Source organism: Triticum dicoccoides, chromosome 4B (assembly GCF_002162155.2).
Source record: "Triticum dicoccoides isolate Atlit2015 ecotype Zavitan chromosome 4B, WEW_v2.0, whole genome shotgun sequence".
Classification (NCBI taxonomy): Eukaryota; Viridiplantae; Streptophyta; class Magnoliopsida; order Poales; family Poaceae; genus Triticum; species Triticum dicoccoides.
The window spans coordinates 612,968,233-612,983,452 of NC_041387.1; the positions used below are offsets into that span (position 1 = coordinate 612,968,233).

The 15,220-nt window shown below is 50.7% G+C and overlaps 1 protein-coding gene across 1 annotated transcript; it reads left to right on the forward strand.

Moving 5' to 3' along the window:
* The first annotated feature begins 1,532 nt into the window (after positions 1 to 1,532).
* Positions 1,533 to 5,356, forward strand: LOC119291764 (pheophorbide a oxygenase, chloroplastic-like). The gene is made up of 7 exons (XM_037570574.1): positions 1,533 to 2,184; positions 2,285 to 2,520; positions 2,606 to 2,732; positions 3,281 to 3,417; positions 3,576 to 3,735; positions 4,464 to 4,742; positions 4,877 to 5,356. Exons 1-7 carry the CDS (start codon positions 1,780 to 1,782, stop codon positions 5,129 to 5,131), a joined length of 1,599 nt encoding a protein of 532 aa, XP_037426471.1. The 5' UTR covers positions 1,533 to 1,779; the 3' UTR covers positions 5,132 to 5,356.
* Positions 5,357 to 15,220: the final 9,864 nt, after the last annotated feature.

Below are 15,220 nucleotides of genomic sequence, written 5' to 3' on the forward strand. Positions count from 1 at the left end.
ATCCTTGGCCAGTTAGCATGAAGGAGTCACTGTTTTTTGTGTGCTGTTGAATGTCCAGTACCATTGTAAAATTTCCAAAGCTATATTGCTGTCACAGGAAGTAAAAACAACTGGAGTTCTGCAGAGTTTTAAGGACAGGTTGTGCAAGTGTTCACCATGCTGCTTTGTGTAGCATCCTTTTTGTTTTGAATAATATAATATATGCTAGAATGGAGTTGCTGCAGAAGATTGGTTATATGTCGCGTGTTTCTTAGCGTGTGCTTAGGTAAAATTTTCTGCTTTATATGGGTGCAATAGGATCATTTTTCTGGCGATATAAACTTTTTTTAGGATAAATGTTGCCGCTTTATTAATTAAACGTAAACAGAAATCTTGTCTGAAATAATGTCCAGAATGCAATCTGGAGGAACAGAGAGCCAGACTTTACAAAGTTCTTCCCCCATTCCAACCTTGAGCATTTCCTTAATCTCCTCCACATGCGGCCCTACAGCTGAGAGATTCTTCTCCGAGTTGTTAGTCATAGCCACCACACTTGAGTTATCACTCTCCAGATGTAGCCTTTGCACATTTACCTCTGCTGCAATGCAAGCTGGATGGCTCTCTTGCAAGCATGTAATTCCACCCCTGCCGACCTGCTGTAGTGGTGACACGCTGCTGCCTTGAAAGCACCCATATGAACTTGGAGTGTGTTGGCCTGTGTTATCATGGGTACTCTTGAATGCTAAGTTGTTATGTGATGCTGGTACAGTTTGTAGAACTTCCTGTGATGATCAATAATTTGTTCCTCGTGGTTAGGAGTATAGAATGATAGCGAACCTTTGCCGGTTAGCATGAAGGGTCCGCAGTATTTTGTGAGCTATTGAATGCCCAATACTGCTGTAAAATTTAAGCTAAATTGCCATCACAGACAGTGAAAACACTGTTTGGTTGTTGTTCTGTGGGGGTCTAAGGACAGGTTGCGTAAGTGCCGGCCATCCTTTTTTTGTGTGCAGAGGTTAAGTTGATATAAGTAACTTATATTAGCACAATATGGTATACGCTGGTCCGTTGGTGGTGTGGTGGCTGATGCGTGCTGCACTCAGTGCACTGTACATCAGTAATTTGTCTGCAAATAGATTGAGGGTCCAGTCATTAGAACATTGTCATCGTTGCTCCATTGTACTGAAGAAGCGGCGGTTGTTATTCACAAAAACAGAAAAAGGAAGAAAAAAAACTGCGGATCTTGTGCTGTGCTGAACCCTGAACGAACAGCTCGACCGGATGGCACGCCATGGTACGAACTGTATTCACCAGCATGGGCGGATCTGGTCTGGTTGCTTTTTCAGGGCCTGAATGAATTGTATTGACCAGTACGTATTCTGAACTGAACCCTCATGTTTGTGGCCCAGGTAAAAACTCTGAATGAGTCTGAAACCAGTGGGCGGAGAGGTCTCGTCTCGCGTCCTTCTCACGAGTCGGGTTGGGTCGGTCGACGTTGCGTGTGGCTGGCTGGCCCAAGCTCCACCACAGAAACGCCGGGAAAACGCCATGCACTTCTAGTCTACCCGGCCCCTGCTTCTGCCGTCACGCAACCTCCCTCGCGAAATCCGGGCGGAATTCTTCTTCGCCTCGGCCGGTTTTACCGCCAGAATCATGGCACCGGCGGCGGTGTTCTAGAAGCACCGAGAGACGAGTGGCGGTACAAAGCCGGAGCGAGAGAAATCTCCCGGTGCCGCAACCCAGAACCAACCTTGGACCCTTCCTCCACACGATCCCGAGGAAGGAAGGAAGGCAGACCAAATGCCGGTGCTGGCGATGCCGTCCGCCTCCCTCCCCCTCCTCTCCGCGCGGCACCGGCCGCTGCTGCGCCCGTCGATCCTCCCGGCCTCCCGTCTCGGCAGCGGCATCCTCCGCGGCCGCGCCGGGAGCACCCGCCTCCGCGTGGCCGCGCCGACGTCGGTCCCCGGCGAGGCGGAGCGGGCGGAGGAGCCGAGCACGAGCACGAGCACCTCGCCTGAATCGTCCGGGGAGAAGTTCGTGTGGCGGGACCACTGGTACCCGGTCTCGCTCGTGGAGGACCTGGACCCGCGCGTGCCCACCCCGTTCCAGCTCCTCAACCGCGACCTCGTCATCTGGAACGACCCCAACTCCGGCGACTGGGTCGCGCTCGACGACCGCTGCCCGCACCGCCTCGCCCCGCTCTCGGTACCTCTCGTCTCCTCTCCCTCGCCTCTGTTTGTTTGAAGAGACAGATCCTGTAGTACTGACGAGTGGGTGCTGCGTGCGCGCGCGCGCGCGCGCGCAGGAGGGGCGGATCGACGAGACGGGCGGCCTGCAGTGCTCCTACCACGGCTGGTCCTTCGACGGCTCCGGCGCCTGCACCAGGATCCCGCAGGCCGCGCCCGAGGGGCCCGAGGCCCGGGCGGTGCGCTCGCCCAGGGCCTGCGCCACCAAGTTCCCCACGCTCCTCTCCCAGGGGCTGCTCTTCGTCTGGCCTGACGAGAATGGCTGGGACAAGGCCAAGGCCACCAAGCCTCCAGTGTATGTGGGTCATATGCTGCGGCTCTTCTTCACTGCAAAATTCAGTCGACAGGAAACATCACCATTTTGTTTCTCTCGGTTTCAGGCTGCCGAAGGAGTTCGATGACCCGGCCTTCTCCACCGTGACGATCCAGAGGGACCTCTTCTATGGGTATGACACGTTGATGGAGAACGTCTCTGATCCCTCGCATATAGAATTTGCTCACCACAAGGTAAACGAGATTTCAGAATGCTTTGCTTGCTAGCTATACTAGTGTTGTGAGCCGGGGTTTATTTTGGTTGCTCGCCATGCAAGTATAAGAAACCTCAAGTTTAGCACTTCACTTTGGTTCTAATATATTCATTAATATCTCTTAGCGATGGCTTTGGCTTGTGGTGGGCAAATGTACTCTGAATTTTATAATTGCAAACTAGTATTGTGAGGTTTTGAGTTACTTGTTGCACCTAAAATTATGAATGTTTCACTGCGGAATAGTATGTTCTCTTCACATATACTACTTGCTTATGCTAAAACTGGACTGTACTTGGCTGATTGACACAACCATATTAGCCATCTATCTTGGACCTTTTGCATACTGACAAAGTTCAACTCAGCGAGCTGTCTTGGCATCATTATCCGGTGATGTTAACACAATAACTTTTAACTTGGGATCTCATGCTAAATTCAACATAGGAAAACTGAATTCAATTTATCTCGGTTATCTACTTTAGACTGAGTGAGCAGCATTACCCATGCTTCAGAGTTTAACTCCACTCACAGGTCACTGGACGAAGAGATAGAGCCAAGCCTTTGCCATTCAAAATGGAATCAAGTGGCGCATGGGGATATTCAGGGGCAAATACCGGTAATCCTCGTATCACTGCAACTTTCGAGGCCCCTTGCTATGCACTGAACAAGTACGTTTCAGAAAAATACCCAGACTATATCCTTCTTTTCTTTTTTGTACTTCACTTCTGGTTCTGGTGGGCTGTGGTAGCTCATGTAATCAGTTCCAAATGCAACAATTCACTCAAATTATGACTCTGACCTTCTGCTAATTATCTGGTCTGTGCAGAATAGAGATTGACACAAAATTACCGATTGTGGGAGATCAGAAATGGGTGATATGGATTTGCTCCTTCAACATTCCAATGGCCCCAGGGAAAACTCGTTCTATTGTCTGTAGTGCTCGAAACTTTTTCCAGTTTACAATGCCAGGAAAGGCATGGTGGCAGGTATATGCTTATGTTGTGTTTGCTTTTACTTTACCTCCTGTTTTCTTAACTGTGTTTCAACATCATCATATTTGGTTATACATGGTGTCTCCGTATTCCTGAGGGGAAACAACAGGCTTGGTTTGTACTGTATATAAAGAATGGGAACAGTGTTTATGTTGTCATCAACTCATCATACTAGTAAATTGTACTCCCTCCGTCCGGAAATACTTGTCATCAAAATGAATAAAAGGGGATGTATCTAGATGTATTTTAGTTCTAGATGCATCCTTTTTTGTCCATTTTGATGACAAGTATTTTCGGACGGAGGGAGTACGTGCTTTGCACGCCATTTAAATATATATAAAAAGCATGGGAAAATACATTTGAATATGTATTATCTTTCCTAGAATCCTATCGGACAAGATCCAACTTGGTTCTTACCTTTATAGAATCCAGATTGTTCTAGACTCTTTTTATTAGAGTATCAGACAAGCATGTGAATAGATGCTTCTAGAACACATGAGATGGTTGAGTTGGGGGTTCAATTAGAAGGCCACGTGGCAGAATCCTATGAGTTGAAAACTATATCCAACGGATGATAATGCTCGGATTTGCCTTCTCTTGACCGTTGATGGGCATATCCAACGACCAATATTTGAAGCTATTGGCACACTATATAGTGGTATAGATATAGATTTGGAGTATAAAGTGTAATCCTGAACATTGCTTTGCTATTTGTGATGCAGCTTGTCCCTCGATGGTATGAACATTGGACCTCAAATTTGGTCTATGACGGCGATATGATCGTGCTTCAAGGCCAAGAGAAGGTTTTCCTGTCTGCATCCAAGGAGTCGTCTGCAGATGTTAATCAGCAGTACACAAAGCTCACTTTCACACCCACACAGGCCGACCGATTTGTCTTAGCATTCCGGGCATGGCTACGGAAATTCGGCAATAGCCAGCCTGACTGGTATGGAAGCCCTAGCCAAGATGCATTACCTTCTACAGTCCTTTCAAAGCGAGAGGTAAGAGTTCTCCGAGCTGTCAATCGAAGTAAACATCAGAACCTACACACCTGATGTTTACACATCTTTAGTTCTCTCATTCTTATGTGTGGCATTATTACTGATGACAAAATTGCAAACTACTACCTGTGCAGATGCTAGACAGATACGAGCAGCACACGCTGAAATGTTCCTCCTGCAGAGGAGCGCACAAGGCCTTCCAGACTCTGCAGAAGGTGTTCATGGGGGCGACGGTGGTGTTTGGCGCGACATCCGGGATCCCTGCGGATGTTCAGCTCAGGATATTGCTCGGTGCCGGTGCTCTGATCAGCGCCGCTCTGGCCTATGTCTTCTACGACCGCCAGAAGCATTTCGTGTTTGTGGACTACGTGCACGCTGACATTGATTGATTATAGGGAGATAAACATTAGTTATTTTTGTGAGGATCTGGTGTGGTGTGGAGACATCACACGATCAGTCATGTGCATAACCTAGCCAAGGAGTACATATAGCTTTCAGTGAGCACTTACCAGGCTACTTTGTAAGAAAGAAAAGTCGGGATGAAAATCGATAGATAGACCATATCTTTTGTCTATTAGTATCAGCAGATACGGGAAGTGAGACGCCTTGGATCACGGCCAGAGTCTCCCCTCGTATGCATCTATATGTTCTATGCTTACATTCGAATTTTCACTGGTAAAAATGTTTGTATGTGCTACAAGATGGCCAAAAAGGTTCCCCCGCTTTATATATAAAGCAACCATCACTGAACAAGCCGATACACACACCACACCACACACACAAGGCTAAATACAAGGACGCTGAAAACAGCAACACCATCCCAACAAATTCATAGCAAGCATCAGAGGAAACACTAAGAGCATCTCCAGCCGTTGGCCCCACAGGAGGCGCTAAAAATCGCCCCCTGGAGGCGCACCGGCGCTAAACCACGCGCTGGGAGCGTGATGCCCCCCAGTCGCGGTGCCCATGTATTTTTGAAAATTTTAAACACGGCACAAACACGGCGCAAATTTAACGCAAACTTTGGCGAGTTCGTCCAAATTTAAACATATTTTACAAAAAGAAAAAAAAACTACTAGGCTGCTCCTCGCCGTCTCCCTCGCCGCCCGCCCTTGCAGTTTTACATGCCGAGGAGGCTGTAGAACCGCGTGTAGTCGCCGCTGTCGTCGTCGTCGCCGCCGCCGCCTCCGCCGCCGCCGTCCCTGCTGCATCCCTCCCCCGGTTGGCGCGGCGGGTTGGACGGTACGGGGGGGTCCTCATCGTCGTCGCTGTCGAGGATCACGACGCCGTGCTCGTCCTCGCGCCCACGTTTGCGGGCTTCTATCTCCTCCAGGGCCCGGCGCTGCCGGACCATCTCGTCGCGGAGGTAGTCATCCCGCGCCCACTGTAGGGCGTCCTCGTCGGAGAAGCCGCCCCGGGCTATCTCCTCGTACTCCGCGAGGAGGCCGGGCTCCGGCTTGGGCTCGACGAGGACGAAGCGGCCAGAGGGGGGGTGGAGTCCCCGGTGCGAACGCCGGAGCTGCGGGTGCGCCCGCTGACAGGCGTGTCCTGGGGTTCCGGCTTGACGGGGCGGAGGAAGGGAGAGCCGGACGAGTGGCCGGACGAGGAGGAGGACGCCCCGGGCCACTCCATGCGCCTCGGCGTCCATGAGCTCCCACGTCGGCGAGAGAAGGACGGGGGAGCGGGGTACTCGAGGCGCGGCGTGTTGCCGCCCTCGATGTACTCGAGGACGGCCTCCAGCGTGCGGCCGGGCACGCCCCACCACCGGCGCCGCCCCTCGGAGTTGAGCCTGCCGGAGGGTACGACGCCGTTCGTCGCCTCGAGCTGTTCAGCATGGCGGCGACGGAAGTAGGGCTCCAGAGCGGGCTGTCGGGGGTGTACCGCAGGCCTTTCCTCGCCGCCCGCGGCAGGGACGCGCGGATACCTGCGATCTCCGCATGCCGCGCCGCCCCGGTGGGTGGTGGTGGCACCGGCACGCCGCCGGCGCTGATCCTCCACGCCCCGGGCACTCACATGTCTGGCGGGACCGGCTACTCGGCCTCGAAAAGGAGGCGAGCCTCGTCCTCATGAAGATGGCGGCGGCCGAAACTGTTCGCCGCCGCGCCGTCTCCTGGGAAGCGCTCGGCCATTCTTTTGAACTAGAGACGACAAGAGGAGGGGAGGGAGGAAGGGGGAGAAATGGCGCGTCGGCGGTGGAGGAGCGTGTCTCCGGCGCGCTGGGGTCGGCTTATATAGGCGGAGGCGCCGCGTAGTACGCGTGGCCGCCGCGTTACACGTGGCGGGCGAGGGGACGCGCGTCGCCCGGCCTTCACTGCGCCGCCCGTGAGGCATCAATGGAGGCTGACCGGCGCGGCAGCGTGCGCAACTTTGGCATTGATTCACCATGGGAAACGAGGCGATGAGGACGACGAAGCGGCGAGACGAGAGGCGAGTCGCTGGCAAGGAGGGCCCGCGGCTCTTTCGCGCCAAAAGATTCGCCCGGCGCCCCCGAGCGCGCCGGGTTCGGGTTGGGTCCGCCGGCGCCAATTTCGGCCCGAGCCGGCGAAAACTGGGCCCTTGGGGGCGCGATTGGGCCGATTTTTTTGGCGTCGACGGCCGAAAAATCTCCTGGGGGGCCTTGTTGGGGGCATGGCTAGAGATGCTCTAAGCACTACCACGAAGTCGTCGAGGCCCTCAACCGTGGGAGAGCCACCGCGAAAAGGAGAATTCGTGTATGATGAACAATGGGCTCCAAGGCGCTGCCTTCAGCAAGGGAACGACGCCATAGCGTCGCCACTGCCCAATCCAATGATTAGGTTTCCCTCGAAGCACCACGGCAACAAATGATATACCGCCATGGCGCCTTCAAGAAGGAGACGACGCCAGAATGCCGCCACTGCCGACCTGGCAAGACAGAGCGGGTTTTCAACCCGACCAACATTCACCGTCACCGGATTGGGTTACGGACAACCGCAACGCCGCCATTGAACGACACACCCTAGTCAACACGCCGCCCACACGACCATGGTGACCGGACACCACCCGAGCCGCGTGCTCCGCCCATGAGCACCCCGTCTTCCACCAACCGGGCCGCCGCCACGGCATCCGAGCCCCACCCTCATCCATGGACACATCAAATCGATGTGGTCGATCGGAACGAAGCAGAAGACCTCCCTTCCACCCCAAAGCCGACACCTTGGCAGGGTTGGTGTCCTCAGCGGCCAGATCTGGACCAGGGGAACTCTGGCAGCCGCCCGAAGCAGCCGCCAGATGCAACAGAGGGGGCACCTTGCCCCCTTCCCAAAGTCCCCTGACACCTCCGCAGGCCTCGTGCGCACCCACACTGCACCATGGAGCCATCCCGACCTAACGAGCTCATCGCTGAATCCGTAGAAGAGGGAGAGAGCTCATCCGAGCACCAGACAAACCGCCTTTGGAGAGACCTGCCGTCGCCCTACGTAGACCGGACAACCACCGCGCCGCAGCAACGCCGCTGCAGACCACCCCACGCAGAGGCCACGACATATCTTTGCCATCACCTCATGCCGCTAGCTGCCATCCAAGAGCCGGATCCGGGTGGATCTGGTCGGACCCGCGCCAGCATGCCACCGCCCAAATTGGGACCTCCCGAGGCTGCCACACTACAGGCGTCCTCCCTCCCCCCCCGCTCACCGGCACGTCCCCACTAGGCACCCCCGCCGCCGAACAGAGAGCACGCCGCCGTGCCGCTAGCCCTGCAATAGCCCAACGCCCACGCTCGACTGGCCGTCTCATGCCAGCCATGGTGCACAAGGGGAAGAAGAGGCCCCGCCGCTGCCGCCACCGCCAGCCGGGCTTTACCCGATGGTGTTACTGGGAGGTGGCGATGGGGAATGGCAGAGGGGAGGCGGTCGGAGCTGCGGCGACTAGGGTTCCCCCGGTCGCTCGCGAGAGCTACAATAGATAAATTCACATACGAAGAACCAAAGTTTGGCCTGGTATGGGCTACAAAATAATGTAAGGACCTATCACATAAGATTTTTTGTCTAAAGAGACCCTCTGCCCACTGGAATTGCTAGAAAAGACCCCCTTCGGACGAAAATGCCAAAAAGGACCCCCTTGGGCATGGCGGCAGGCGACATGTGGCACCTGCCGCCGCACCGAGAGGCGGCGGGCCCTGCTGCCACCACAGGAGGTGGCCACCTAGGTGAAACGGCATCGCTGCAGTTTGCCTCGCTGGAACGGAACGGGGCGGGCCAGGTGGCCCCTGCCGCCACCGTGGGAGGCGGCCTCCCCTGGCACTGTCTGTCCCTGGCCGACAGGCCGTGCAGGCCGCGGGCCCCGCCAGTGGGCCTCGCTGCCACTAGCCGAGGCGGCCGGCTGCTGCATGCGATGCGCTGTGCGGCGCTGATTCCCATGGGCGTGACAGCTTTTGCTCCTTGCATGCGGCGCAACAGCTTTTGCTGTGGCAGACAACGATGATTCCCATGCTGACGATGCTGATTTTCATGCACGGGAATCCGATGCTGTGCGCTAATTTCCATGTGCGCGAATCCGATGTTGTGCGGTGATTCGTATGCCCGGGAATCACTCACTCTGCTAACTTTTGCTTCAGCGGACGCGACCGCGTCAGTCACTCAGCACAACTTTTGCTTCAGCGGATGCGACCGCATCAGTCACTCAACACTGCTTTTGCTTTAGAGGACATGACGGCACTGCGGGAATTAACTCACTCGGTGCGGGAATCCGAGCTTGCAATAGGATGAGTTTTAACCTGACCTGCCGACACTGCAGGGATCCTCTTCCTTTTTATATGCCATGCTTCAGCTCCGTGCGCAAGCATACTCTCTGTGACCGCATACTCAGTGTGACCTCGTTCCTCTCCTTTGCTCTCTAAGCACTTTTACTCGTGATTTAGGACGATTTAGAGTTGGATTTTGAAGATGATGAAGTTGAAGAAATGATAGATTAATGAAATGATACTCTCTGTGATCCATTTTTGTTGGTTTCGTTTGCATGCATGATGTTTTCATTCTGTTTGATTAGTTCCTAAGTGTGTATTCTATGTTGCTTTAGGCATTATTTCAGCACTTGGAGGAGTCATTTGGAGTTTCTGGAGTAGGATTTGCCGTGCAAAGTGAAGTACGAAGGGGAAGAACGAGGTATGAGCTTTGCAATATATGCATTTTTTTGTGCATGCACGGTAGTAATTAGTTAGTCTTTTAGCTCATCATTAGCTATGCGATGTTAGTGCTTAGAGGTTAGAAAAAATTTAAGACGACAGATACCACATTTATACTATTTTTTTAGAAGAGTAGGTTAAAGATGTTGTATCAATGTTAGCTGCGTCCATTAGTATTGACATGCGATTGTTCATTGGATGTGGCATGTTATTTCATGTGGTATGTTTATTGCATATGGCAATTAAGAAAAAAATTGCACTGCAATTGTTCATTGCATGTGGCATGTTATTTCATGTGGTATGTTTATTACTAAGTCTATAGTTAGGAAACCATAGGTCTACTTTCTTATGTCGCAATAATCTAATTTTATATATTACGATTACGTGCTAATGTACTTAATGATGTATGTAATTAGGTAAAATAATCATCTTAGTAGCAAACAAGGCCGAGATGACGTGATTGAAGAAATTGTGTTTCCATGTTCGCTGTCCCTTTTGAGGTGATCACCACATACATGCAAGTGCTATTTTCATACTTTTGATAGCAGAAAGAAAATTCCGTGTGTAATATTGATGTCCATGTGATAATAGGTTGACTCCATTCATATAATACTGGTGACGGATATTTATTCGAACTATTTTGACGCTTAATTGCATTCAGAAGCACATCCATATTGGAGGTGAGGTATAATTGACGCCGTAATTTTATTAATATTTTTTATATTGATGTAATGTTGTGAATAATATGCATGCCGCTGCGAATATTAATATTTGTAAATAAATGATTATTATTGTATGATATGAAAAAATTCTATAAAACTGGAAGATATTAAATTTTTTACTCATATGATATTAAAATGTTATTATCATACCATTATGTTTAGTGGTTGTTTGGATAGCGAGTAATTACGTTCAATTTTTACAAATAGTCGTTTTTACCAAAAGCTCTGTTTTTGCATGTTACGAGAATCAGTTTAGGATATTTTTCGGGTAGTTAGCAAAAAGCAAACAGTGTTTTAGTTTGTTATACGCTGGTAGACGAGTTTGAGAAAAAATTGATCTTGAAATACTCGTTAACCTAACTGTGACGCCTGGATAATCAAGCTACAGTGAACCTCTGCTAATGATGCCATGTCACCTCGGTTACTTTTGATAAACTCGCGTCGGTTCGAAAACCTAGTTCAAATTTTAAAATAAAGTCAAACAAATAAAAAATTTAATTGTCAAAACAAAATTATTCGTTGGGTTACAAATATTCACTAGCTAATTATCATGTGGTAACCAACATCATTTGGCTTTCCCTTTAATTCCTAGAAAAATATAAGTGGCCCAGCAGCATATTAATTGACCTATTCAATTTCTAAAAATGCTTGAACAATTCCGTGGCTCTAAAACTTTTTATGCAACACCACAATGTTGTTCCTGAATTGTGTGCCAAATTTCAAGTTTGTCTAAATTCATTTTGTCACTCAAGTAAATACGAACAGTGGCTAACTGAATTACATAAAAGAAAAAAATTAGAAAATGTCCTAACCAACTATTGTGTAGCTGGGTCTTTTGATGACCACAACGCTTTTGGCCCAGCCCAACACCCCCTGTTTCTCCTACCTACTGCTCACAGGGGCGTGCTGGCAGCGTGCCCGACGTTCGTGGCCGCGGATGGCCACGTGCCGGCCATCCGCCGCATCCCCGACGTCTACTAGGTCGGAGCTGACCCCTCTGCAAAACCCTAGCTCCCCCAGTTCCCCCTTCGTGTCGATCTCTCCTCCCTCGCTCGAGGCCGAACCACACGTCACCATGGATCCGTCGATCCCGCGGCCACCATGCTCCCCAGTGCTTGGGAGGATGTCAAGGAGCTTTCTCGTCGCCGAATCCTTCGCCTACGTCCCTTGAATCAAGCAGGACTACACCATACGCTCGGCATCTAGCCGGTTCCCCGTTGCGGCCGCCTCCTCCCGTCGACGAGCTCGACGCATCCGGCTACCCCCGCGCTACCCGACCTCGTCCACGAGCACCGAAGTGAGTGTTGGGGAACGTTGGCGAAAATTAAAAATTTCTACACTTCACCAAGATTAATCTATGGAGTCATCTAGCAACGAGAGAGAGGAGTGCAACTACATACCCTTGTAGATCGCGAGCGGAAGCGTTCAAGAGAACGGGGTTGATGGAGTCGTACTCGTCGCGATCCAAATCACCGAAGATCCTAGTGCCGAACGGACGACACCTCCGCATTCAACACACGTACGGTTGGGGAAGACGTCTCCTCCTTCTTGATCCAGCAAGGGGGAAGTAGAGGTTGATGGAGATCCAGCAGCACGACGGCGTGGTGGTGGAAGTAGCGGGGAATCTCGGCAGGGCTTCGCCAAGCTCAGCGAGAGGGAGAGGTGTTGCAGGGGGAGAGGGAGGCGCTAGGGACTAGGGTGTGCAGCCCTCCCTCCCCCCTCTTTATATAGGGGCCCTGGGGGGGCGCCGCCCCCCTAGAGATCCAATCTCAAGGGGGACGACGGCCAAAGGGGGGGGACTTGCCCCCCAAGTCAGGTGGGGCGCCCCCCACCCCTAGGGTTTCCAACCCTAAGCGCAGGGGAAGGCCCAAGGGGGTGCACCAGCCCACCAGGGGCTGGTTCCCTTCCCACTTCAGCCCATGGGCCCCTCCCGGATAGGTGGCCCCACCCGGTGGACCCCCAGGACCCTTCCGGTGGTCCCGATACAATACCGGTGACCCCCGAAACTTTCCCGGTGGCCAAAACTGGACTTCCTATATACAAATCTTCACCTCCGGACCATTGCGGAACTCCTCGTGACGTCCAGGATCTCATCCGAGACTCCGAACAAATTTTGGGTTACCGCATACTAATATCTTTACAACCCTAGCGTCACTGAACCTTAAGTGTGTAGACCCTACGGGTTCGGGAATCACGCAGACATGACCGAGACAGCTCTCCGGCCAATAACCAGCAGCGGAATCTGGATACCCATGTTGGCTCCCACATGTTCCACTATGATCTCATCGAATGAACCACGATTCCGAGGATTCAAGTAATCCCGTATACAATTCCCTTTGTCAATCGGTACGTTATTTGCCCGAGATTCGATCGTCGGTATCCCAATACCTCGTTCAATCTCGTTACCGGAAAGTCACTTTACTCGTACCGTAATGCATGATCCCGTGACCAACCACTTGGTCACATTGAGCTCATTATGATGATGCATTACCGAGTGGGTCCAGAGATACCTCTCTGTCATACGGAGTGACAAATCCCATTCTCAATCCGTGTCAACCCAACAGACACTTTTGGGGATACCTATAGTATACCTTTATAGTCACCCAGTTACGTTGTGACGTTTGGTACACCCAAAGCACTCCTACGGTATCCGGGAGTTACACGATCTCATGGTCTAAGGAAATGATACTTGACATTAGAAAAGCTCTAGCAAACGAACTACACGATCTTGTGCTATGCTTAGGATTGGGTCTTGTCCATCACATGATTCTCCTAATGATGTGATCCCGTTATCAATGACATCCAATGTCCATAGTCAGGAAACCATGACTATTTGTTGATCAACGAGCTAGTCAACTAGAGGCTCACTAGGGACATGTTGTGGTCTATGTATTCACACATGTATTACGATTTCTGGATAAGACAATTATAGCATGAATAATAGACAATTATCATGAACAAGGAAATATGATAATAATCATTTTATTATTGCCTCTAGGGCATATTTCCAACAGTCTCCCACTTGCACCAGAGTCAATAATCTAGTTACATTGTGATGAATCGAACACCCATAGAGTTCTGGTGTTGATCATGTTTTGCTCGCAGAAGAGGTTTAGACAACGGATCTGCGACATTCAGATCCGTATGCACTTTGCAAATATCTATGTATCCATCTTGAACATTTTCACGAATGGAGTTGAAGCGACACTTGACGTGCCTGGTCTTCTTGTGAAACCTGGGCTCCTTGGCAAGGGCAATAGCTCCAGTGTTGTCACAGAAGAGAGTGATCGGCCCCGACGCATTGGGTATGACTCCTAGGTCGGTCATGAACTCCTTCATCCATATTGCTTCATGCGCTGCCTTCGAGGCTGCCATGTACTCCGCTTCACATGTAGATCCCGCCACGACGTTTGCTTGCAACTGCACCAGCTTACTGCCCCACCATTCAAAATATACACGTATCCGGTTGGTGACTTAGTGTCATCCAGATCTGTGTCGAAGCTAGCATCGACGTAACCCTTTACGACGAGCTCTTCATCACCTCCATAAACGAGAAACATTTCCTTAGTCTTTTCAGGTACTTTAGGATATTCTTGACCGCTGTCCAGTGTTCCATGCCGGGATTACTTTGGTACCTTCCTACCAAACTTACGGCAAGGTTTACATAAGGTCTGGTACACAGCATGGCATACATAATAGACCCTATAGCCGAGGCATAGGGGATGACACTCATCTTTTCTCTATCTTCTGCCGTGGTCGGGCATTGAGCCGAGCTCAATTTCACACCTTGCAACATAGGCAAGAACCCCTTCTTGGACTGATTCATATTGAACTTCTTCAATATCTTATCAAGGTATGTGCTTTGTGAAAGACCTATGAGGCGTCTCGATCTATCTCTATAGATCTTGATGCGTAATATGTAAGCAGCTTCTCCAAGGTCCTTCATTGAAAAACACTTATTCAAGTAGGCCTTAATGCTGTCCAAAAGTTGTATATCATTTCCCATCAAAAGTATGTCATCTACATATAATATGAGAAATGCTACAGAGCTCCCACTCACTTTCTTGTAAACGCAGGCTTCTCCATAAGTCTGCATAAACCCAAACACTTTGATCATTTCATCAAAGCGAATGTTCCAACTCTGAGATGCTTGCACCAGCCCATAAATTGATCGTTGGAGCTTGCATACCTTGTTAGCATTCTTAGGATCGACAAAACCTTCCGGCTGCATCATATACAGTTCTTCCTTAAGATAGCCGTTAAGGAATGCCGTTTTGACGTCCATTTGCCATATCTCATAATCATAGTATGCTGCAATTGCTAACATGATTCGTACGGACTTCAGCTTCGCTACGGGAGAGAAAGTCTCATCGTAGTCAACCCCTTGAACTTGCCGATAACCCTTAGCGACAAGTCGAGCTTTATAGATGGTAACATTTCCATCCGCGTCCGTCTTCTTCTTAAAGATCCATTTGTTTTCTATCGCTCACCGATCATCGAGCAAGCCTGTCAAAGTCCATACTTTGTTTTCATACATGGATTCTATCTCAGATTGCATGGCTTCAAGCCATTTATTGGAATCTGGGCCCGCCATCGCTTCTTCATAGTTCGAAGGT